This window comes from Ambystoma mexicanum, chromosome 2p, assembly GCF_040938575.1.
Source record: "Ambystoma mexicanum isolate Mex_15411 chromosome 2p, UKY_AmexF1_1, whole genome shotgun sequence".
NCBI classification, from domain to species: Eukaryota; Metazoa; Chordata; class Amphibia; order Caudata; family Ambystomatidae; genus Ambystoma; species Ambystoma mexicanum.
This window is the reverse complement of record NC_090923.1, coordinates 1,405,672,937-1,405,699,010: the sequence shown is the minus strand read 5'-3', so window position 1 is coordinate 1,405,699,010 and position 26,074 is coordinate 1,405,672,937. Positions and strand designations below refer to the sequence as shown.

Genomic DNA, 26,074 nt, shown 5'->3' with positions numbered 1-26,074 from the left:
AATGGTGGTTCAAAGGAGGCTGTCTGATCAACTTTTGCATGACCTGCAGCTGTGGCTAAGAGTTGCATGGAGAATCACTGATGTTGAACTCTATTCATAGACATCCACTTGCTGTGGCACTCCTCACAACTATCTGTTTCACTAATGCGGTCCCAAAATTAACTTAAATGATAGCGGGTATGACCAGGTTGAAGTTCCAAGTTTCTGAAGCATGTTAACTGTGGGAACCTTTGGCACCAGTCCTAAATGCATGGCCTTATGTCCTTGTTTCCAATGTTCTGTGCTACTGTCGTGCCTTTGCTGAAAGAGGAACATACCACAGGCTATGGCTCATTTACATTCTTAGTCCATTGTGAGACACCCTCCACACTTCATCAGAGTACCTCTGAAGCTGGGGAGTCAGGCCAGCACATTTTCCAGCAGCACTGCAGAGGAAGTCTTGCACTCTTCTAAATGACACTTGAGCCCAGGGGGGTCTCCGCTCGCCGCTCTTCTGGTCACTGGCTGGTAGGTCTGTCATTGCTCAGGTGCTCCTTGTCGCCTTCTTCATACTCTGCACCATTCCAGGGCACCGCCTGCCCAAATCCGGTGCCCCAGGAGAGGAGGAGGAGGAGGAGGAGGAGGAGGAGCTTGCGTCTGAGTGAAAGTAAACACTGCTGCTCAAGTGCTGTATTTCCGCACCCCTATAGTTCGCTTTTCTAAATAAAACAGTTTTGGGCATGAATTATTTTGTGCATCAGACATTTGGTTACCTCCGAGATCAATTAAGCTGCAGACACGGTGGCGAACCAGAAGGAGTCGTTGGACATATTCATTGGTGTTTGTTCAAATGAAACAAAACTCCTATCGAGCCCTACGTTTGTGGCAAGTTCCCTACTTAAAAATGAATGATCCCATATTAAGTTATTTTTCCACTTTGTCAATAGATTATTTTAAACGCTCAGTAGGGTCTGTCTATTTCTTCATAAAATGAAGTGTCCTTTCATTATGGTAATTGATCTAAGCTCGTCTATCTAACATCAAGATTGCACCCCCTTGTATCTGCTTTCCTCAGTACTATGCATTTATCAGCTAAGTCATTAATGGCTTCAACCAGACATATTTACTTTTTTCTTTAGTTTCTAGCGATGTGATTTTGCTCGTTATGCGATGTTCTAATACCACAGATTCTGGGTAACTACTAGGAGGGCAAAAAAAAACATAGTCTCTGTGTAGAATATCCTCCAAAGAAGTTCGTACAATTGAAAATTAATATTCGAGGGAATGAAACATGTTTGATTGCATTTTGGGCTGCATTATTGTAGCTGTGCAAATGGAGATTAGGGTATAGTAGCTTTCAGAAGACTCTAAAACTACAACACTTAGTGAATTATAAACCCTGTTCATCTGGAATTCGTTAATACATGTTTTTAATGTTTAATAATATAAGATCTGGTGGTTACCGCACAAGTCACTTTATTGGGTTGCACGTGTCTTTGAGTAGTTGGTATAAAGATGTGTCTTGTATTCATTTGTGAATAAAATATATTTTTGTATGAGTTATACGTATTTATATGTTTTGTTCAGTATTTGGCAAAACATTGGCAAAAAAGAGATGCTACAGGATTGATGTCAGTAATCCCAGATGAGCTATTTGTGTATGTTGCCACAATGGATTGTCAAAAGGGTCTGTATTGTTTGTTGTCTATAACCAGGGTTGACCCCTGTGTTACCGTGCCCTGGACTCTCCCATTGTTTGTGCTTGTCAAAAGAAAAACGTCCTTGGTCCAAATCCTATTCTGCTAACTTGCCCTACCACTTAAGAAAACCTAACAGAAAGGAGCAGGTTAGCACAATAGCCTCTGCATTTGCCTTTTGCCTGACCCAACACCTGAATCCCTTTTGCTTGTAGAAAAAGTTGGTCAATGCTCGATAACACAGTTCACAACCTCTCTGTAGGTTGTCACATGTTCATATCCTCCATACGGTTTCCCTCAGGAAATACACCGTTTTAAATGTTTGATTTTTTGGGTCTCTTTCCTAAAGAAGGTTTTAAAGATTCTTTCCAAATGAAAGTTTTAACAAATTTAGTTCTCACAAGGTTTTTTATCCCTTTAGGGTTTTCCCAAGGTCTTCCCCACTTAAGTCCATCTCCCGATCTTGGTTTCTTGGTCGGTCAGGACACGAGCCTTCCGGCATCAAGCTAGCGATTTGCTCACTCTCCACACTACGTGCCCTGCAGGACATTTTCCCCATTAGAGACTCGCCTCTGTGTAGGATTCTCTCGTCTCGCTCAGTATGAGGAGTTTCTCTTCAATTCAAATTTTGTCATCACAAACAAAAAGGGTGTGTCCTTCTTTGACTAGTCTTCAGGCCAGATCGAGCATTACCGGAAGCTGAAGAGATTTGAAGAAATGTCAACATTTGGTGGATTCAAAACTGAAGTAAGACTCATGTAGGTGGATAATGTATGCTGGGCTGATTGGGAGTTCCTTACCACAATGGAGTCGGTGTTCTGAGAGGGGAGCCACTCCAACTGAGGCCGCACTTGCCCAGACCTCCAGGGCGGGTCTTGCTGAGCTGGCTCACTTCCCTAGCCTCAAAGGCGGTGGCTCCCCTCTGGGGATCAATGGACCAGTTTCGTCAACACCAATAAATGTGAGCAAGTAATATCCAAAATAAAGTTGGCTACAATTTTGACTTTCTTCATTTTCTTGCTCATGTCTTGTACAAGATCACATTGGTTTGCACGAAAATGTTAGTGAATTGCATTTGTAGGACACATGATCACAAAAAAGGAAGTGTTAGTAAAACGTCAAACATACCAAAACAAAAGGTTAAATAGTGTAGTATACCCCACCATAAATGTAAAGGAAAGGGGACAAATTCTTGAAATTGAATTTGTGAAACTCGTCTTTTAATCGCTAATAAGTATTCTTTGACAAACCCTGCTGTTCTGGGGATAATATAGAATGTTATGTTAGGTGATAAAATCTCAAATTGCTTTCAATTTGCAGGGCATTATGGGTAATCCTTCGGTGTCATGAGGAGAAATGCCAAGTGGAGTTAACTAAATTATCTGCTTTCATCAAGATTTGTCTGTTGGACAGTGCTAGTGACCTCAAATAGGTTAATTTGCTTCTGGTCTCTTGTAGTCTTCTTTCTGTGCCTTCTCACTTCGCCATACCTCTTCTCACTACATTGCCCTTTTTTTTCTCTGCCTTTTTGATTCCTCCCACATCTTTTGCTCTCCTGCCCTTTTTTTCTTTTTCCATAGTTTTATCTCTCTCCTTTAACACTGTTCGGTACTTCACGATCATTGTATTGTGGGCAAAAATCTAAATGCCAAATCAAACTAATAAATGATACTTGTTGGGGTTATTCTTTTATAATACTGTTAAAAAAAAGAAATATCCATGCTTCTGATAACCACCACAGTGTAACAGATTATTTAAAAATCTGTCATGCTAACAAGTAAACAGTTTATTTTTAGCCCCCCCTCCAACTTGGAGCAGTGACTAAGCCATTAAAACAACTAAAACTGCAAAGTGATAAGCAAGTTTTCAGTTTTTACTTTATAGGACTGCTTTGCCATTATCCCTATAATTTATAATTAGCTTGCCTACTGTAATGTTCATACGTAATCTAGTTGTTTTGGATGCTACTCAATAGGAGTGATATAACTATGACTGGAATTGCTGTTTGAATCACAATTGTTTATGATGATAGAATTCACTCTTAAATTTACTGTTTCTTTCAGGACTTTTCTGAGACTGAACAACAGGATCAAGACTTTTACTTGAAATTGGTATGTATTTTAGGAGTCACATTTCTGTAATGTTTCCACTGAGTGATTGAATACTCCATTACTGTGTGCATAGTTTAATTGGATGCATGGTACCAAAGTATGAACTATTTTTGCCATAAGGATTGTTGGATCAACCAGGCTGCACTCTTGTCAGTGAACTAGTGAAACTGGAAACCGTTGTTTAACCTTAAGGGAATGGTATGGTGTTGCCCCCACCCCACCCCATTTTCAACACTTCAAAAATTAAAGGGATCATGGTTTGATCTAATCTGTCCAAATATCTGATGCAACCAGATGGTCAGTCTTCTTTGACCCTACGGCAGTATTATCTGAAGTTATTCTGTATCATAAATATTACAGATGATGTTACTTGATAACTGTATAGCATTTTACTGCAATTGCGATGGTTTCAAAGCACTTTGGGTTGTTTGACCTTTGGTAGTCTGTAGTCTGAACATATATGAAAATGGATCGCGTTTGTGTTGCATGCGACTTTTGAATGTATAATAGCAGAGCTGAGTGGTGTATAGAATTATATCGGCTGTGGTGTGAATGGTGTTTGGGCATAGTATAGATTTCTGCATCTGTGAATGTGATGGCTGGTCTGAATTTTTATGGGAGGATAACTCAGCAGCAACGTGCGTGCCTTGGAAGCAAGGCGACACGAAGCAACACAGGTTCGATTCCCCGGGTCCGCGCTTAGAAACCTCTGGGTGTTTAAGCGCGTTATAAATACGCAACTAAGACAAAAAAAATTACGCATCTAAAAAAAATATAAATATTTTTGTAACGGCGCCTTGATGCCCGTGGGCTGTGACCACTTTAAAATGCAAAATGCAATAAATATATGGATTATCTTCTAGAGTGAGGCGACACAGAAGAGTATGTGAGCTAATATGCCTACTGGGAGACCAAGACAGTTGTGTAGCATTGTAAGATAGAGTTCCAATAATGTTGGTTGGCAATCCTGCTCTGGCTATCATGGTAGGTATTTAGGCCTAAAATACCCGTCGCCTCAGTTTATGGTTATGCAGGAAAATTCCCTAATAATTCAAGGGCTGCCAGGCAAACTTAGAAGGCAGCATAAATCAAGAGTAGTACGAAAGAGGTGACTATTGTTTCTAACAAGATTGCATGGCTATTATTTTTTAAAGCAACATCAAGCTCCCAGTATGTCAAAATTCTTGTGGCGAATGTTGAGCTAGATGGATTTTATCTCAATAGAACGAGGTTCACGTTGCGCGCACCATATTAATGTTATGATGGGACAAGAGAGGATGCAATATTGTTGTGGTTTTGCATGTATCTGGAATAGTTAAGTTTTGTTAAAGGTTACTTTTAGTGTTACTTATGTCGAGTATGACAGATTTAGATTTGCATACATGTAGCAACATAATGAAGATTGTGTAAACATAATATGGGAGCACATTGTGCAACTTAGTGCAATGAGATTTAAAGCACATACATTGTGGAAAAAGGCTCTTGAATGGGGAAACGCGTTGAGAGGTATGCTGTAGTTTTGAACGCCCGTAAATTGAGGCCTGGGTTTGTGAAATAAATGTCTAGCTTGTTGGGAAAACTGGCTGGCTAAGGAGGAAAGTATCAATGGGTAGAGGAACAGCTGTGACATGGACTTGGCTATTTGGAGCTGAAATAGAATGAGGGCATGGGTCCATGGTTTTCAGCTTGGAATTGATTGTCTGGGTGGCTGAAGAAGCATCTACCACCTGTTGGTGTCAATCTGGGGTTAGTTGCTAAAATTGTAGATGGGTGATTGGAAGCGAAAAGGACTGGGGGCCTACGAGAAAGTCAAATGGATTAGTAGGAAAAATATTATAATAGGAACAGAGGCCAGATGGATTGTACTGGAGGACACCAAGAATACATATCCAGTGTTTGGAGCCTTTTTGTTAGCTCTCTATAGCCTCATAGTGCCCATACATAAACCATGTGCGTCAGATTTAGCGTTGCAGGTCTGTGACCAAGTGGAATACAATGTTAGGATTCTGTATCTTGTAGAAAGAAACCCAAGAACATGGTTGGGCTTGTATTTGTAATGTCATGAATTGTATGTCTAAGGGGATGGTGCCACAGTGAACGCAGCCTATGAGATTGTGGGGATTAAATTTCCTTGAGTAGGGCCAACCCATTTTTATTTTAGGTGATGATTTTGTAAGGGAACATGCAGGAGAAATGGGAGTGAAATGTATATACTGTATCTGTTCTGTGTTCAGCGAGACTCCGGTTAGTTCAATCTCCAAGGAGTTGAATAGCCTCTTTCCCCACACCTGTCGTGAAATTAAGTTGGTTTAATGACAAAGGGAATTCACCTGTTGAGAGGTGTGCTATTTTAGAGTTCAGAGATCAGAGGTCGGCTCTTACACAAATCCGAACCTTGGTAGGACTATGGTTTTTGTAGTGGTCTGCCGACTTCCATCTTGTGGTCTCACGGCCCCTACCCCCAACACAGGACCCACAGTTTGAATACCAACATCCTGTCCTGGTGACCCTTGCCCAGCTATAACTATTAAGGACTGTTCAGCAGCCCTCAGTCCTTTACTCTTATTTCTTCACTCAATGAAGCCTCGTTACCCATCAAGCTTAAACAAGCTTGTGCTATGCCTGTTCTGAAGAAGCCTTCCTTGGCAAGCCAAGACTGTACCAATTATCTGCCTATTTCCAACTCTCCATTTTTGTTAAAGAAATTAGACTGCTCTGCTGCACTTCAAGATCATTTGGAATCTTATCAACTTTTAGGGGATCTGTAGTCTATGGTTTGCCCGGCTAGGAGCATAGCAACTGCCCTGTTGGATATCAAGGATCCCTTTTACACATAATGGATCAGGGAAACATGGGTTTTTGATGCTCCTTGACATTTCTGCGGCATTTGATACTATCCATCATTCAAAATTATGCCAACACTTTCAGGTGGTGGTTGGGGCTTCGTACCTGGCAGTGAAATGGCTGTCAATCTTCTCATCATAGCGCACATCCTACATTAAGGGGTATTCATATACATCGGGCTAGGAACCAGTGGAATGTGGGGTGTCATGGTTTGTGCTGATCTCAGATTTGTATGCCGTATTTGCATGCAGCCCTTGCACAACCTCCTTATCAACTTGGGGGTGCCATTCCAGAACTATGAAGATGATACTCAGTTGGTCTTCTGCTTGGATCAAGACCAGGCATCTCATTCTTTACATTTTAGGTCTATTTTTAACACTTATCGAACGCCGGATGGCCAAAATTTGCTGGGGCTGAACCAAGGTAAAAGGGAAATTTTGCTAGTTGCCTCAGCCACTGCACTTTCTTAATCTTTAACTTATCCTGATTTTGTACTGGGGGAAAATACCATTTTTAAAAAGCTAACCAAGGTTAAATATCTGGAAATTCTTTATTTAACTTTCCATGGTACCGCAAATCAACCACACTTGGAAAAATTCTAATTACTATCTTATGTTGCTTTGATAAATTCGCCCTCCCGTCTCTGAACACCATTATCTAGAGCTCTTGTTGGATCCTTATTAGACATCAGCATTCTTCATACTGTATTCTTATGTTCCTTTATCCCACCAAAAGAGTCCAAGGTTTTGGTAGATCCAGCGTTTTACTTACTAGTGTTAGGAATGATTTCTCTTTTAGGCAACTTTCCCTTAAAATGCATTGGACCCCCAAACCTTTTTGCTTTTATTTTACACCCTGTCCTTACTTTGAAGCCTTCCACTTCACTTCCCAGGCCTTTTGCTCATTTGTTATGGGGAAACTGACAAGTCCTTTGTCATGTTATCTGTTTGGGAAACTTTTTTATATTGCACCCAGCATCGTCCAATGCAGTGCAATGGGAGTACTTTTGTATCACCCTAGACTTACTGTTTGGTTCCTTTTTAAACGTGCCTAAAGACAAGCTGGTGACGGCATACATTTTTAATCATTTTTAGAAGGAAACTCCCCAACATGACGGTGCAGATCCTCTCGTCTCTGGAGGGGAAAAAGACTTTGGCTCTACGTAGTGGATCTTACTGATATGGCCTCAGCACTGCAAATGCCTTTGTTTTTTGGTAGGGGGCAAACATTTTCTGTAACCAGTCCTTCCCTTCAGACTGAGCTTGGCGCCAAGAGTCTTCACCAAGATGGCTCAGATAGCTGCTTTTTTTCAGGCTTCGGGGAAGTCCACAACTATCCTTATTTGGAGGACTGGCTTCTCGGATGTCGCTGCCTGAAGAAAGCAGCTTCCCAAATGCAAATGTTACTTAACCCCAGTTTGAATAAAAGCTTATCAGTAACTTGGAGGAAGTCTTCAATGATAGTCTCACGTGATCTGATTTTCCTGGGTTTCCAATGGAACACAACGATGGCTGAAGTCTTTCTAATGAATGTGAGAATGAGCGATCCAATCCATATATGTACCCGTTTCCTGAATTCCACTCACATGTCACCATGGTGGTTCCAGAGGCTTCAGAGATTAATGGCAACCTGTGTCTTAGCTCTTACTTTCGCAAGGTTAAAGTTGACACGTACACAAATAGCACCGAGACAGACCTAGTCTCGGGCTAACTATCCAGACTCTCAATTGATTTCCGTGCCCCCGGGAAGGATAAACAATCGCAAATGGTGTTCGGACTACTCCAACCTTTTGGACGGGACCCCCTTTTTTGGAACGGTCTCCTCATGTCACGTTAAGAGATTCCTCCCTGCTCAGCTGGGGGGGGGGGAGGCTAAGCTGAGTCATATGGAGGTGTTCGACCTGTGGTCTCCCTTGGGCAGGGTACACCACATCAACTATTGCAAATAACTAGCTATTCTCCTGGCCCAAAATGCCTTCCAGTCCAGTATCGCCAACAAAATAGTTTGCATCAAGGCAGACTGCTCATATTTACAGCATGCCCCTTTTGTGGATTTGTCCGTGATAGGTCATGACATAACATAGTTTCACATTTAAACAGACATGGATTTTGAACTTGTATAACGCATATCACGTGGAACCACAGTGTGCATCTAGGCGCACATGATAAAAGTAGTTCAACAGGGAGCCAAGACGCATCATAGGCGTTATTCAAAGGTAGGTTTTAAGCCTTTTACTAAAGATGCTGAGGGAATTTTTTTTAAATCTTTTATTTTAGTTAGTTGGCAACATATTCCAGGCCTATCGAGGAGAAACTCCTATCTCCCCAAGAGACAGACCGTGATGATGGAATGGAACCACTAAAAGATGTCCCTGAGATCGAAGTGTCCGGTTTGGGTGGTAGACTGCGATCTCTGAAGAAAGATGGGTGGTAGCCAGGCCATGAAGAATGCATTTAAAAACCAGGCAAGGGCCTTAATCAGGACCCTGTGCTGCACCGGGAACCAGTGGAGGCTTCTATGGAACTGCAAAACTGACAAGTTCCTTGGCAAAGAGAAAATGAGCCTAACTGCTGAATTCTGGGTGACATGTAGGCTTTTTTTTTTTGGATGCTCATATACAGGGCATTACAATGATCTAACTTAGTTAGTGCTCCAACTACCTTGCGACGGTCACTCTCTGCAATAAGAGGTAGCAGAGGCTTCAACAATTTAAGTTGAAAGTAGACCAATTTAACATTTTGACCTCCAGATAGTGCAGCTTTGACTGCCAAATTGAAAGGTGCTGGACATGAGACAGCTTGCATAATGTTAGCAAGTTTCTTCTTTGAGCTAAATACAATAACGTCAGTTTTCAAAGGATTTAACTGAAGTTTGTTTTCCAGCAACTAATTTCTTTTTATTTTGTCTGCACAAGAAACCTTTCAATTGCTTCCACTTTTTCTTTCTTGTCGGACGTAGATTTGGGTCCTCTGCATCGAACCAGTAAATAATAGTGGGGGCAAAGAAGAACCCTGGGGCTCACCTCACCTAGCTGGTAAGGAGTCAGACAAGTGCAGACCAAGCTTAACTTGCTGGGATCGATCAGTTAAGGAGGTAAACCTGTCATGGCCACTAGTCATGTGGCCAGTCCTTCCTCATCTCCAGGGTCCCATTGGACCCAGTTCTGGCGCCAGACTCATGTTAAAGTGTGCTCTGCACACTCTAGGCCTAGGACGTGTGCAGCTGGGCCGGGCGTGGCCCAAGGAACAGAACTGGAAGGCACGTGTTACAGGCCCAAAGAAGGGCAAGGTGGAGTTTGTAGGCCGAGCTAATGGGAGGGGCCTGAACCAGTCTATATAAGACCAGCCCACCCACGGTCGGAGCCGGAGACGCCCTCCTGCAACTTCGAATCTTCGAGGACCCGGACACCATTCTTCATCGTCGGCCTGCACCTACGAGGAAAAAGAACAAACAGGTTAGAACTCGTATGCATTAACACGGCAGCATATATGCAAGAGACTAAAGTTCCCTTATAAAGACTAACTTACCTGTCACTGTGGAAACTCCATCAACCTCTAAGGTCTTTCGGACTCTTCTCAATCCAGACTCCCTTCCCGAAACCTATGGAAATGGAATGAGACCTTGCATGAATTACCGCTAGACGGAATACAGTCATTCTGATCGAACTATAATCATACTAAAGACTTACCTCATACGTGGATTGGTCGCAGCTGGTCTGGATCAGCCTTCCCACAGACCAGTGAAGTAACTTGGTCCGTTCTACGCGCACCTGTTGGGAAAGGCAGGATGGATAGCTCAACATCACAAAACTACAGGTGAGCGTCTATGGGAAAGTGCTTGCCCACCGTATTCTGGCACGAAAGGGCTGGGGGAAGTCACGGGGTACCAACTCAATTCTCATCTCTCCTCTTCTGCAGGGGCAACACCCATCTCCTGAGCCGCAGGTCCAACCACTCTCTGAAGGAGAAGGTGATTTCGAGGAACCAGGCCAAGGGAGGGCTCCAACCGTGCCCCAAAGCCCGGGCGGAAACCAGGTGAGCGTAACAACCATTTTGGGCCGTCGTTGCACACCTGAGCCACCGTAGAGTCTGGAAATAAGGATGTCAAAGTCAATTGTGTTAATGGCTGCAGACAGGACGAGCATGGCCAGCATGCAAATGTCAACCTTGTCGGCAGCCCTCACAATATGGTCCTGGACAGAAATAAGCACCGTTTCAGTACAGTAATGTTGGCCTGAATTCTGATTGGTACACATCCAGAATATCGTACTTTTCTAAGAAGCTCTGGAGTTGGTGACAATTTTTTCGAGATTCTTTACAGGCCATAAAAGGCCTCCAATTGGGCGGTAGTTTGAGAGCACTTTATGGCCTGTTGTGTATTTCTTTAAATAGTTGTCTGAGGTATGATTTTCTTTTTTTCTTCTGGCATGTATCCTTGGGCTAGTGATGCATAATTCATAACACAATTCATTACAAGTTCCAGCTGGCCTGGGCCATTTTTAACCCCAGATGGAATACACCTGGTTTGCAAGGACACTTCAAACAATATGGGGAAGGGGAGAATAAACCAGTTTCCCTAGTACTGATGACTATTGCACCCGTCCTTGCTTGATGGTGTTTTTTTTCACAATAATCTAAATGACTACCAATTCAACACGCATGGCTGTCATTCACAATCTGAGAAAATAATCGAAACCCATAACGTATCGGTCAACTATGCCCCTAGGTGGCCCATCACCCCCAGTTTATTACTCAAACACTGGTGTACAGGCGCATTATAAATGTCATATATCCTATCACCCACAAACAGATGGCCGGATTCCCCTGGACAATAAATGAGCTCCGATGCACTTAAAAAGATTGCATCTTCTTTTTCACAATACTACCAAATCATAAAAACCCAGCCTGGCAGTAACTGAACATCTGATAATGTTGTGGCTAATCATTGCCTTGCCTCAGCCTCCAACACTGCAGAACTACTTTTCCAAGTTACACAGGGTTCACCTCGCAAAACCATGACTACTGGGCCTGGCCTAACTAAGAAAAGGCACACAGCATACAGATTTATACATTCGCCATATACCCCCCAACTGTCCCAAAACACATTTCCGTGAAGACCCCATGTATAAATGTTGGTGAATATATGTCCAAAACCACAGCGTTCTGTTCCCAGTGGTTTCTTCGTGACAAATCTCTGTTCTTGCATGCTCATTGTGAAACTCCTCATCCAGTTTCTAGGCGCTTCGTGGCAAACAATACCTAATATTGCATTTACATTTCATCATTGGTTTTGACATTTATCTTGCTGCTCGCGTGTAAATCTAAATATCAACTTAAACGCAAAGTAACACATACCATTCAATACGCTGGAAGCATGTATAATTGCAACATCGCGCCTACTTCTCCGCTCCACAGTGACCAATATGGCACGCGCAACGTTAACCCCTTTTTCTCATTTGGAACCTTTCTTGACCACCCCAACATTACAAAAAAGTACTCCGGTCCCATCCCAAAGGACTGAATATCCCACAAGTATGGAGAAAAGGGTACTATGGACTAGGTGTACCTTAAGTAACTTTTTCTTTTCCACACTGACCTTCATTTTTAGGCTATGTGGCCACTCAAACACTGGGTATTATTATTGGAATTATTACAGATTCCTGTTAAAGGAATCTAAACATTTCCTTTTTTTTCAAAAATATGTGCAAGTCCCACCCATGTTATTTGTATTGATTATTCCAATTTTGATTGCATATCCTTCTGGTGGAAATTGCTGATTTGGTAAGGGCTAAAGTTCTTTTGTGACATCCTTCTATGTGTTAAGGGATTCAGAATAGAGCGGAACAACGGCAGGGTCTTGCCATGGAACATTGTTGCTCACGTTGTCCCTTTGCAAATTATTTGAAATGTTTTACCTGCATCTAGATGCCTCCATGCAGATTTGGAACCCTTAGCATTCATGGTTTAAGTGATTTTGTTTAAGAGTGACTTTTTAGATCACTGTCCTGGGAGTGAGTGGAATGTGGTTCTTACAGGAGTCCCACCTGATGAATGGAGACCTAAATCCAAATTATTTCAAAGACAATTTGTGTTCTCTGGTTGTAAACTGGATTGACTTCACTGACTGCTCATCGTCCTATTAAAAAAAACAGCCACTTTATGAATAGAAGGAAGGACAGACAGGTGCTTGCTCTAAAATGTCGGATTGTGAAGGGGAAATATACTGAGGGGACCTAAATAAGCTTATGAATCCACTGGTCTGGAATAGATTTTTGAGACTGGTGCGTATAGTAACTATAGTTGAATGGAGGCTATGATTATACGCATTGTTCAGTTCATAACACCTATGCAAGATTAGACTACACTTTACTTGCACTCATTTTAAAGGTTTGACTTGAAAATCCAAGATCAGTGAAACACTTATATTGGACTATGCTCCAGTCAGTTAGGCTGGATATGTCATATCTGCCAACCTTGACACCTGCCAAACCCCACCCCCTAGCTCCCCAGCCCCTGGAGATTAAATTGGCATTTTCTAGGAGACCCCGTTTTGCGAGAGAAAATTGATTGCATAATTTAGGAACACTTTGAACATAATGCCGGAGTTGACTCGTTTTGGTTGATGGTATTGGGAGCACGTAAGTCTGTAATAGGGACCGACCTATAGCAGTGGGAGTGACCCATCAAAAAAAGCTTCTGCAATATGCTGTTTCAAACTGGAAGCAGAAGTAAACAAACCAGAGGGATGGCACATAAGATAACTGGTTCTTGGAACATCATATTGTCATTTGCTGATAGTTCTAAGCCCGCGTGGGAAAGGTCATGGGTGTTTGGAGTCCCACGCCCCGCCTGGAGTGTGTCCCTGTGAACCTTCCTTTGTGTTGCTGGCCACACCCCCCTTCAGTAGAAGACCTGGAGCCCAGCATCAAGCCCGCAGGGGACAGGGTGCAGGTCTTTGGCAACATGCTGGGTGTTTGGCGCCTGAGGATGGAGGGCAGAGCACCTCAACGAAAGTTTCACAAAACACCTGTGGAACCAAAGGCTTGCGCACGTTAGGTGTGGGTGAGGAGCAGGTTATGCCACTGCGACTTTACTGTAACTTTGCTCTTGGCATCTATCTAATAAGGACCAAAATGGTTGACACCAGCCACCCTAAACCCATCAGCAAGCACACCTGGCATGACAACTGATATTCCAAAACGGAGAATTGTAACAGTGAGATGAACGATTGCAACAGCCCCTCCCCCACCGCCCCCTCATTTGGTGTGGCAATGGGCAGGCCCAGTGGGCCCATGGGATCCGTGGGGAAGGCAGACTCCTTGATCAATGAGGTGCTCCACTTTCTAGTCGCAATTGATGTCCCCACACACCTAGACTCCTGGGTCAGCAAAGGTAAATTGAAACCAACAAAGCTAAAAAGGAAGACAAAGCACTGTAAGCAGTCCTTTGCACCGGGATGGTACTGTCAATGCTACAGTTGACTGCCCATAATGCCACTATTGCAAGGGGGTTTGCATGGGAGCCTGCACGCGTCCCCTGTTGGTTCCTGCCTTCACATGGTTGAAGGAGGTATTGATGATAACGAATATTCCACCCCAACCACATTGCCCACCTTATTACATGACATGCTAACTCCCAACCAGTGCATGGTGGAGAGTTAAGATGCACATGATGATGATGATGATGATGATGATGATGATGCTGACATAGTTGAATTCAGCACAGGGGGTACACAGTTGTACACTGACACCATGGATGCGTCCCATTCTACTGCCCCACAAACCAGCAGATTACAGTGTGTGGAGCCATCGAAGAGCAAAGCCCACAAGGAGGACTGGTGTGAAGTGAACTCGCTGGTACGGCACACAGAACTGGGGGTCAGATGTACTAGAAGTGGTACTCCGTAAAGCATCTGCCCCTCCTGTCCACCTCTCCTCGTACACAGCTGCAATGTCTACCACCAACCAGGTCTGTAAGGGGCCACCTACGGCCAACGGGTGTAGCTCTGTTCTATCAGAGTTGGTGATAGTGAAGAACTTAATCCTACAGCTCCTGAAGCATATGTGAAGGGTGGGGCAATGGGGGGGAGGACTAAAGGGGAACCCACCCACTAGCTCTGAGGGAGTTAAGGGGGCCTTGAATGTCGCAGAGCCAGCAGTATCCATCAATCCCGCTGCTTGCCCAGACATGACCACTGAAAATTCGGCTAGGCCAGGGTTCACTAGAGGCACCAGAGAGCCTGCTGATCCTGAAAGAGCTCTACCTGACATAGAGTTCTTTGGTCCTACTGGAAAGGGCCCGCTAAGAGTACCCTGTACTGCTGTCTTCCATGCCAACCTTAAGTGGGTGTGTAGGTGGCACATCTTGTGCCATCGTTCGAGGATGCTCACTCGAGCTGGGAATGAGACTCCCAATTATACTAACAAAACTTTCAATACCAGTAAGGTGGCAGCGCTTAGTATGGAGTGGGTACTTTGCCTACACTCGCTCCCTAAACTGATGCCAATCCACCATGAACCCAGGGAAGTCCTCTTGAATAGCCTGATAGAGGACGGCACAAAAGTGGAACCCTTTACTAAACTTAGGAAGCGCTGAATATAAGATTTATAAGACGACGTACATTACTTTGTGGGAAGCTGTATGCAAGACGGGCTCACACACGTAGCGACTGCCAGGACTGTTTAGATGCAAGTACAGCACATGTATTAGTTCACACATTAAAAACCACCCAAGTGGAAAACGAATTTCGAGATTTGCATTTTTGCCTTGAAAAAGACCAAAGTGGTCGAAACACAGGCTGGCAGACAGATACACCATTGATTATGAAATAAAACATCAATGTTATCAGCTTCTACTGGACTCATTATAATATATTCTGTGACCGTGCAGGTTTATGGAACACTAGCTTTTTTTTAGTGTTTGTAACTTAGGTTGGGGTAACCTAAGGTTCCATAGTAACTGCAGCAGTCACTGTCAATAGATAGCTTTATCCCTTTAATTTTTCAGCCTCAAGGCGCCTTTGCTGGTCACCCCATACATCTCCTCTTGAATAAAAGCACTCACTGTCTCCAAGCTGTCCGGGGATGGTGGGGGTGTTTTGTAACCCAGGGGTATATTTTAAGATGCACCACTGGGCAGGAGAAAGAGCCCATAACTTCATGAGAATATAACTTAAGGAGCCCAGAGGGGCTAACCGCTTATTGGGCTTTGACAAGAGATGCCAATCTCGGGCAGAAAATGCAATAGAAATCTGTGCCCACCTCCCAAACAATATTGTGATCTTCCCTGATCACAATCCACACTATGGCCTGTGCTCTCGGGTGCAAATGTAATCCCCCTTGGGAAAATGTTCCTGGGTACCCCCATTCGGCTGAAGCACCCATTCAAATTCGCAGCCAATGAACTACCTGCTCTTGTGTACTTGTGTGAAGAAATCTCCATTGGGAATTGAGTCTGAAACAGTCGGGTTTCAGGGATATTGATGTCGACCTAGTTAATATGGATGGAATGCATCTTTTACGATCTCTTTTCCTAGCTCACCGACATCTTATGTGTTATGATGTATCTGTTTATTTGTGCCATGATTTACTTTGATGGCCTCAGCCTAAAATGAAGTTATTGATTGATAAAGCAGGTGGAACTGAAGGCCAGTCTTTTAGATAAGTATCCGTTTTATGACTCAATTTTATTATAACAATAAGGTTGGTAGGCTATTGGTTTCCAAGTGGAACTGGAAACTAAATTTTAAAATTGAAAGATGCAAATGGAATAGAACATTTGAGGTAATTTCTGATCTTTAGAAGTGGTTATATAAATATTAAACCTAATTGTTTAGGCAGTTTTTAAGCTTTTTAATTACAAGAGGGGGCTTGCTCCTTCTTTGAGATTCTCTTGTTACATTAATCCACAAGGCTGACAAGGACCCTACTTTGAGCACCTCCTACTGATCTATAGCCTTACTTAATCATGATGTTAAAATCTTCACTAAAAGTTTAACAAAGGCAGCTGTGAGGCAGGGTTTCGGGGGTGGTTTTCTGAGGGGGAGACTAACCTGTTACTATATTTGAACAGTCCTGAAAGTGGTGGATTTAGCCAAACTTGATTAAACAAGTTATTGGCCTCAAACGCAGAAAAGCCATTTTTATAAAATATTCCTTAAATGTGTATTTTGCCCCCGTTCATGAATTGAATATTGGCTAATTATCATAATGCAAGATCCCAATCATAATTCAACATCCCAAATTAGAAGAAATAAACATCTCATCCATAGAGCTGAAAAGAGAGGTTCTAGACCAGGCCGTTCCCCCCAATTGTTATTTTGGCCTTTATAACCTTTTGCTCAAAAAATCATGGTGGAAATCGAATGATTTGGAACAGGAGGCAGAAAACTCAAATGGTTGATATTCATAAACTATATTCTTTTTATTGTAATCAAGGCATATACTTCTCAGTGCCTATAAAAGATCAGATATTTTAGGGCTTAAGCATTTCAGAACCATCTAGGTGTATTGTATACTCACATTTCAACTGCTCAACCCCAAACACAATAGACCCAAATGACACAAGAGGAGCAGTCCAGTGAATGAATTACAGCGGCTTACAACAGTCTGTTTGGTGACTACTGAAGAAGCAAGTACAAATCTAGAGCTTCATTAATGACTTTGAGAGCACACCTGGAGATTGCCTGGCGGGATGGTTTTCCTTTCCACAGTTTCCTTAGGTGGTGGTTAAGTGTATGTGGCAAAGTGTGTGTGGTAATGTCATATTTCCATTGAGTGTCACTCTTTAATATACTGCTTTGCGAGTTCTGCTGAAAAACTTGAACCATTCGGCCCAATTTGTTTCTCAATTTGATTGGGGTGTGTGTGTGTGTGTTTGGGGGGGGGTTGTAGCCACTTCATGATGGGGTGCCTTGGCATCAATGTACCCAGTGGTCTCTGTTCTGCAATCATGCCCCTCTCAGCAAAGCGATGGACTGGAAATCTGCTATTCCTCTCACTTCTTGAGTTGGAAAGATGAACCCTTTACCCTCCCATCTATTGAATTAATGTTGTTGGCCACCTTTTCTAGATTATTTTGAAACTAACTTGCAAATAAATAAAGTCTGCGCATGTCTTGCTTGGCAGCTAGAGTGGTGGCTGTGGGAGGTGTGTTTTCTGAGGCACATTTTTATTTTGTTTTTATTTGCGTTTTGTATAGCATCTAAAAACCAAAGCACTGTTCATAAGGTCAGTACGGTACAGTAAAAGGAAAATAAAAATAAGGAAACACAGAAAACATCTGCATTGACATTGCTGTTAGAATGGAGCAGGTGAGACCTTGCGGAATGTAGAATAGAGAAATGGAGCAAAGAGAGAGGAAGAGCATTCCAGTGTAGAGGGGAAAGCAAGGAGAATGATCGAAAGCGAGACTGAGCACAGGGAGGACTAGGGACAGCAAGAAGAAAATGGGAATAACAACGAAGCGAGCGAGGGGGATATAAAATGTAACGAGAAGAAAGATAATCGGGTGCAAGACCATAACATTGACAGACGCACACTTGCGGCTGCGCAATGTTACTTCTTTTATGTTAATATTATTGCATATAATGAAGAGTTTGCAAACTTCTTGATGGCAGTGGTTAACGTAGCGCTGCCTGTGAATCCCTTGTAGTTGAAGGAACTGTGCATAGTGAGCACAGAGCTTCCACAAGTGAGCCTGGTTGCACATTAGAAACCTGGCTGAGTTTACAAAATATTTACCCCCGCCCCCAAACGTCCTATCCCAAGATGAACTGTGATAGCTCGTTAATGTTGGATGGATGAAGTTCAGGCAGCACGCATGCAGAGCTTTTTCCATGATCCCTTGGACTCCAAATAGGACTGAGAGATGTGCCTACCTGTTGTCCTTGGTGAATGAGATGGGACGCGACTCTCTTCAATATCAGGTCTGACGCTCAAGTCCTTGAGCAGCTTGACTCTTGCCTCTCCTGCCTGGAAGGGTGGGTGAGGGACAAGGTGAGCCCCATGATGGCATGTTGCTGCTTCTTTAGGGGGAGGAAGAGGCCCCAGGGAACTACTTGAAGAGTTCACTGCCAAGCTGAAGCTACTGGCCCTGGATTGTGGCTTCTCTAACCCAGAGGAAATGGTGTGGGACTGGCTGGTGTGCAGCGTCTATCAGCTAGAATTGCAGCATAAGTGGGGGGCCGAGCTCGGCCTGGAGCCCGCCCCATGAACATCCCCAGTACCTGCAAGATCACACCTGGGTGGCTGATCCTGGATGGCACTGGCCATGCGAGCCTCTTCCCCAGTCACCTGCAACTGTGGGTGAGGCCACTAGTTGCAGAGAGGCCTGGAGAAGGGCCAAGCGCCTCTAGGTCCCCTGAGGAAACGGAAAAGATGAAAGAAGAGTACTTCGTCCTGAGCAAACGAGACAAATCGGCCCACTCAAAATTGTTAGCATTTCAAATATGCTTTAAAAAAATGTTTCGTCCTTTTTTGAGCACTTTACAAACACAAGAATAACAGGTTCAATGCTTACGTTGATGGCTTTTAAATCTGTTTTAATTTGGGTCTATAAATGCCACATCATATCTTACTGTGCATTTCTCATGATGGTTGGATTATTAAGAGCTTGGACCTATTCAAGATTCCGGAGCAGCAGTGTGCTGCTGACCAAATTCTTTTTAAAGCCTCCCCACAGGGGCTATGGAAAGGTTTGCACTTCTTTGGCTTCTACTCATTCTGTGATCACAAAACAAACTTAAATAAAATCCCTCCTTAACGAACCGCTGAAGGCACCCTGAAACTCTTGTCTGAGAAAATCCCTGATTTATAAATTACACTGCATGTTCACGTTTAACTTTGTTTAGGCATGTTGGCCTTCTTGTGTATGTGTATTTTTATATCTGAATCTGTGAGTTCCTTTCTTGTATGTTGTACTCCTGTTTAACTTGCACAGATGGTTAAATTCACTACATGTCTTTATTCTGCCCATGCCTGTATTCCGCAAAACTGTGGGCTTGTAAGTGTAGCTAGCGTGATGATATTCTCAAAGTTCTATAGAATGTTTTCATGCTAATATTGACAGTTGGAAAGAAGGTGGCTGACTCTGCTTGCATTGCAGCTGGGATCGCTATATCATAGAATAATCGTACCTTTACATGATGAACTGCTTCCTAAATTATTACATACTTGGACGAACTGGATGGGTAAGGGACTACGCAGTCCGTGATCTGGTTACGAACACGAGCCATCGATGGATTACGACGTGTGGTAGTACATATATTCCTGATCACATGGATTTGCAAGGGGGCTGTAGCAGTGAAGTAACATCCAGGAGCGGTTAGAGATTTCAAGCATGGTAGGCAGTGACTGTAGCGCACTGCAACGCTTATTCCGATGCATCCTATGACGTGTAGGGGCTTCTGGCCATATTGGAATTGGGAGACAAATGCAAAAGTCGGTCATATAATTAGATACACTTTATGTGGAGAGCATGAATAACTGCCAGGTGGTTGACTGATCGTATATACGAGTAAGGATGGCAATGTTAATTAACAGATATTGACATCTGTGTGAAGTGATGGCGATCTTGGGGGCAGGCAAGCCCACTGGACTGCAACCATCGGAGCAAGTAGAGCCATTGTGGAACCAGTCAGTATCAGTGAATCTTGTGTATTGCTTAGAAAGTGCAAAAGTACAGAAGCGGTTAGTGCACACCTTATTAATCGCAAGGTAGTAAAATATTAGGTGTTTTTGAGCAGATTCCTAGGTGCGGGGGAGAAAATGCGGCTCTGGCACACAGTCACCAATGTAATCAAGAAAAGAGTAGTCTCCTTAGTTTATTACCACCTTAAAAGCTGATAATATAGCCAGTCAGAATTGGTAATGTTATAGTTATATTTAGATAATTCTCATATAGGTAAACCAATCTCTAAACAGGATCTGTTCATCAATTCATTCAATAGGTACATTCTATTGTGTACATTTATTCATCAATTGTGAGACAATTAGTTACAACAGACAAGAACATTACAAATACACTTGTATTAAAAGGAGCTTGACTCGTTTTGGAAATTTCAATCCCTTCATCAGGAGAAAAAATAGTTACAATTCAAAAATTGGTTCAGGCTTTATGCTTCAATATCATCTAGAAAGCACATTAAATGAATACTCCTGTTAGTATATGGTCACTAATTTTGTAATTCTGCTAATGGATAATATGTGTAAGTAGATGACATGGACACTACAAGTGGTTGTCACCTTGTATGGAAAATCTTTAAACTTGCATCTGCATATGGAAGATCCAAAGATCCTCTTGATCAATTTCCTGAGTATAGGTGTGGCGGCTTGTCATTAGCTCTATAAAATATATAGAATAAAGTATCAGGTAATCGTACTGCTTAATAATGGTCAATGTGTTCAAATACAGCTGTAAATGGAGGAAACTACCTCATAAACGCTCTAGCTGTACTAATCTGTTGTGCAGGTGATGCTTGTACCAGATGGGGTCCCCGCAGTTGGCAGAATCTTATACAACACCATATTCTGTCATCTATAGGAAGAGATTGAAAAAGTGGTCAATGCGAGGGATATAAGTGTTAAAGGCTTGTAGGTGCCAAAGCAGTATCTTACCTTAGACTTAGTAAGGGTGCGTGTGGAATGAGGAATAGGCGCAGAAAATCAGATTTGTATACTTCCAAGGCCTGGAACTCCATTCTAAATATGAAATATGCAACAACAAAAAATAAACAGCTAATGTGCCATAGTCGTGAAACTTGCTTTTTACTTTGTAGACATACACACCATCTTACGTCAGACTGGCTGACGATGCACGTGGTGAAGACAAACTGACTTAGGAATCTAAAATGGTGTGGTACATTAGTCTAAGAACAGGCTTTCCGTTACCAAGTTTGAGATACTGAATCTGCAGAAAAATATTTTTGTGGCAGTTTGGGGCATCGGATAACTAGATCGTAAGAACATCCATATGAGAGTATTGTGGTTTCAGCTCATGAATCAACTTACTAGATCTGAATGTCGGAATGTGTCTGTTTGGTTACGATACAGGGGGTTCTCTCGTTTCAAGATGGCTACCTAAGAATGTGACGTTGGTGTGTCCTTGTGTGCGCACTGACGTCATGTCAATAAAGGTTACTGAGTATACATGGCTATATAGATGCCAGTAGCGATGAAGTTTCAAGAGAATCTAATGTGTTAATGTGATGTTATACTTGTAAGGGTGTATAAACTGTGTCAGTTACTGATGTGCATATGTGTATAAGTTCTCTAATAAAAGGGCATGTCGTGTTATATGTACTATGTTTTGTGTACCTGCATTTGCATATGTTGGATAATTCTCAATATCCTACACTTGTTCGGAGAAACCTGTTAAAAATACCTTGAACAAATAATTGTATGCAATAATTTTCATTCTCTACATACAAGACCTAGTTCAGAGGCTAATGCAACATTTGAGAAAACAGCATGTCTTTATAAGGATTCCACTAGTCCTATAATCTGTAGCTTGGGTACCATTTCAAAAGCCACATAATGTTTCACTGAGAACCGGTCTAGTTACTTGGCTAACATATGTCAGATACCTTACTTTTGGTTGTAATGTTCTGTAACAATTAAACCATTTCTATTTAAACACTTGTGATTACAAGGCAAACTCGGTGTTGTGAAATACGTTTAGTTCAATCTCTATACACAGTGAGAACTGTCCCTTATCTATAGTTTTATTACAACGTCTGTGACTTAACTTTGTGCAGAGTACAGATATAATGGTTCCAAGTTTCTACCATGAACAATGGAAATTACAATCTATGATTGGGAAAGTAATCCAAGTTTATAGAATGTTGAATCCTTCTAGCGCCAATGAAGACACTCTAATTACATGAGGTGTCATGAGTGTTTGCTCAAAGGAATGGTGTTAATGTGAATTCTTAAGTCCCATGGGATCATGGAGTCCAACTTATTAATCCAAAACATTTATCTTTTGGCTAAGAGTATGTTCAGGTTACCCCCTCTTGGTGTTCTCACAATTTCTAGTACTGCATATTTTAGGTGAGCTATTAAATGTGTATTTTCTGCAAAGTTTAGCTACTGGAGATTTCTGATATTTGTTTTGTGATGCTTTCCTTAATTTTGCGGGTTGTCTGGCCTACATAGTATTTACCACATAGGTAGAGCAATCCGTACATCAGAAATTTGGATAGCATTTTCAGGGTGCACTCTGGCTCTGAACCTATTGGACACATTTTCTGTGGCTTCACAATAGGTCTGATCTTCTGAGATAATCATTCACATTCTCACATACTGACTCGGTGGAAGATTATTTTTAGATGTCCTGGATGATAACATCTGTGGGTTTTCAGTAAATTGATGAGCCTATATTCACAAGATGTTAAGACGTCCAGAAAATGTACACTCTGGGTTCCTATTTCCACTTTAAATTGGATTCTGGCATGATGTGCATTAAGGTATTTGAGAAATATCTACAGTTCATCTTTAGGTCCCATCCAGATACCAAAGATATCAATATTTCTGAGGCTTGTGGAATCTGCTTAAATCACATGCTGTGCATAGGCCGACATCTAGTGGAAGCTGCAGAGTATTAGTTTGTTTTTCTAAACTCGAAAATCAGCGTCGACACAGGGCGTGCCACTAGTGTGAGGTCCACTGTACCCATGATCCCTCACGTGCATAGAACCCTCAGATTGTTTTTTTTCCGCCATACTGGTTGGAATCTTTCCGCGGAGCTCGACGCCGGCCCGGAGAAAGAATCAACAGTCAAGAGCTGCACGACAGATTTGGGCCTCGGAAGGCCTCTGGCCTCGGCCCGGGCCTCGGAAGGCCTCTGGCCTCGGCCCGGGCCTCGGAAGGCCTCTGGCCTCGGCCCGGGCCTCGGAAGGCCTCTGGCCTCGGCCCTGCAAGTAGGGAGAGTGGGGGGTGGACATACTCTACGCTCTTTTAGTATATAGGTACATTCTTATATATTCCTACACTTATTAGCCCGCTGCCAGAAGGTGCGTAAGCAGGGTACCCCTTTCCAATTTTGCCCCAAGTACAACCACAAGTACCCTTGGGTTGACACGCGCCACGTGCAATCTCTGCTTACCGCGGGACCACCCCGAGGCTAACTGCAGAGCGTGTAGTAGGTTCAAACCGAAAACACTAAAGGATCGTTCGATCAAGAGGCCATGACAGCGGAGGGCGCCTTCAGCGATGGCAGCGACGATGTGCTTTCAGACGGCGAGGGCAACTTGGCGTCAATTGACAGCCAAGCGCAAGTCCCCCGGCCTCGGAAGGTCGTCCGGCAAGGTGGCTATGGGGAAGACCCCCAGCGGCACAAGCGCTACCCCCAGCACTTCTACAAAACACATGAAGTCCAACCGAGACTCGACGCGCACGTCGATTACTCGGAAAGAGGCACGTAGAGAACGGTCCGAATCGGTGTCCTCTGGGCGTTCTCTATCTAGATCGCTGCATGACTCCAGGCAACCACCCACTGTTGCCAAGAGTGCCTCACTCCCCAAGGTAATGGAGGTTCGATCATCGGAAGATGAAGCCGACCTCTATCCCCAGACCGCACTCCAGGAGTCTGCGTCAACAGGGTGTGCAACGGCTGTTCCCGAGTCCCAACCTCCACACTCAAGAGATGGGGACACTACCCTCGAACCTCGGCGCCAGGTGTCGAAAGGCTCAGAAGGGGCGTAAAAACTGGGTAAACACTCTTCCACCCACGGGGAAGGGGAAAAACAACAAAGGAAGCAGTCTCAGCCTCCTTTCACACCTCAAAGACATTCTACTCCACATAAACAGATGGACAAGTCTCAGTCTTCTGTTATCCCAAAAACCTCTGTTCAAACCAGTAGGTCTAGTCCAGATAAAACCGGGCAAGCCCTCCAAGAAATAATCATTCCCAGGTCTAGTGATGACATAGTCATGTCAAGGATGTCATCATTGGCAGATTTCTATGCCAAAAACCCTGAACACTTTCTCTTATACCCCCGACGGGTCAACACCCTCAGGCTCTAAGGATCCTATGCCCCCAAGTAAGAAGTCCCAGGTTGAAACTCCTACTTCAGACCCCTTCTGTGTACAGCCCTATTCTCAATATCAGGGAGATCATCCTTTGGTGAGGATCCAGATTTGGGCGTGTTGGAAGAACAAACTAGGGCGGGCTACTATGGGGAGGAGGAGGAGGAGCAGGAGGAGGAGGAGGAGGAGGAGGAGCAGGACGACGACCCAGAAACCTACAAGGTAGATTCCCCGGTAGATAAAGAACCCCCGGTTATCGACTCCCCTGTCGACAACCAGCCTCTCTTGAATGAAGTTCTGTCCAGAGCGGCAGAACACTTCCACATTGACACCCAGGGTGCTCAGGAAGAGAGGGACTTTGAAGAGGAGTTGGTGGGAGAAAGGAGACCTGTTGCCCAGGCCATCCCAGGCCATCCCTATCCTTAAGTCAATACAGAGAAGGATAGACCCATCCCTTGTTAATCCCAATCTCACTAGGGCAGTAAACCCCAGAGTTGAGAAGCTTTTCAGGGCAGCCCAAACAGACCCACTGTACATAAGAGGGCATCTGAAACCGGACTCCCTGGTAGTTACAAACACCCGTAAGAGGGTGGGAACACCCTTGTCATGGTCCGAAGTTCCTCCCGACAAGGAGAGCAAGAAGATGTATGGCTTGGGCAGGAATGTAGCCTCCACTTCCGCCTACTAGGCAAGGATTGCCAACTCCTCCACCCTGCTGGCGAGTTACAACTGCCACCAGTGGGAAGAAGTCGCGGCACTCATAGATTCCGCCCCATAACCCTTAAAAAGCCAATTGGCACGAGTTTTGGCGGAAGGAAGAGCCGTGTCCGGTTGCATATTAAAAGCAACCTTTGATGCCGCGGATAACGCCGGCAGATTGATAGCAGAAGGTACTGTTATCAAAAGGCATGCTTGGTTGCGGCAGTCTGGGTTCAAAGCTGAAACCCAAGCATCATTGATAGATAAACCGGTGGAGCCGGATCTATTGTGGACGCACTGAAAAATGCCAAGGACGAGTGTGAGACACTCAAATCCCTAGGCCAACTAACCAATAAACCCCCAAACCAGAGAGGGAATGGCAATTTTCATCGCCCACGCGGAAAAAATTCCCAGAGAGGGTCTAACTTCCCAGGGGCAGGGTACACAATGGAACAGCCAGCAGTCTACCATGGGTTATGGCAGGTGTAATAAGAGAGGACGTGGTAAAGGTAGAGGCAGCCCCAGTCGAGGCGGCGGCACGCCTCCACTAAAACAGTGACGCTCCGTTCAGGGTCCCTTCTCACGCATCCCCAGTAGGGGGACGCATTTCCAACTTCACCCAGGCTTGGGAAGGGATCACACCGGGATCGTCTTTTCTCGCTCACCCGGTGGTTAAGCGACATCTGGCGGGCCTCTCCAGGCTCTACCCGTCTGTTAGG

General features: G+C 43.7%; 1 protein-coding gene across 2 annotated transcripts in view; it reads left to right on the top strand.

The window, feature by feature from the left end:
• The window catches only part of LOC138567554 (zinc finger protein 84-like), a 440,340-nt gene that overhangs the window by 172,210 nt on the left and 242,056 nt on the right, over nucleotides 1-26,074 (top strand). For both annotated transcript variants that reach the window (XM_069645888.1, XM_069645889.1), the window contains exon 2: nucleotides 3,740-3,787. In XM_069645888.1, the coding sequence (XP_069501989.1) occupies nucleotides 3,740-3,787 (48 nt within the window). The remainder of the gene's footprint in view (nucleotides 1-3,739; nucleotides 3,788-26,074) is intronic.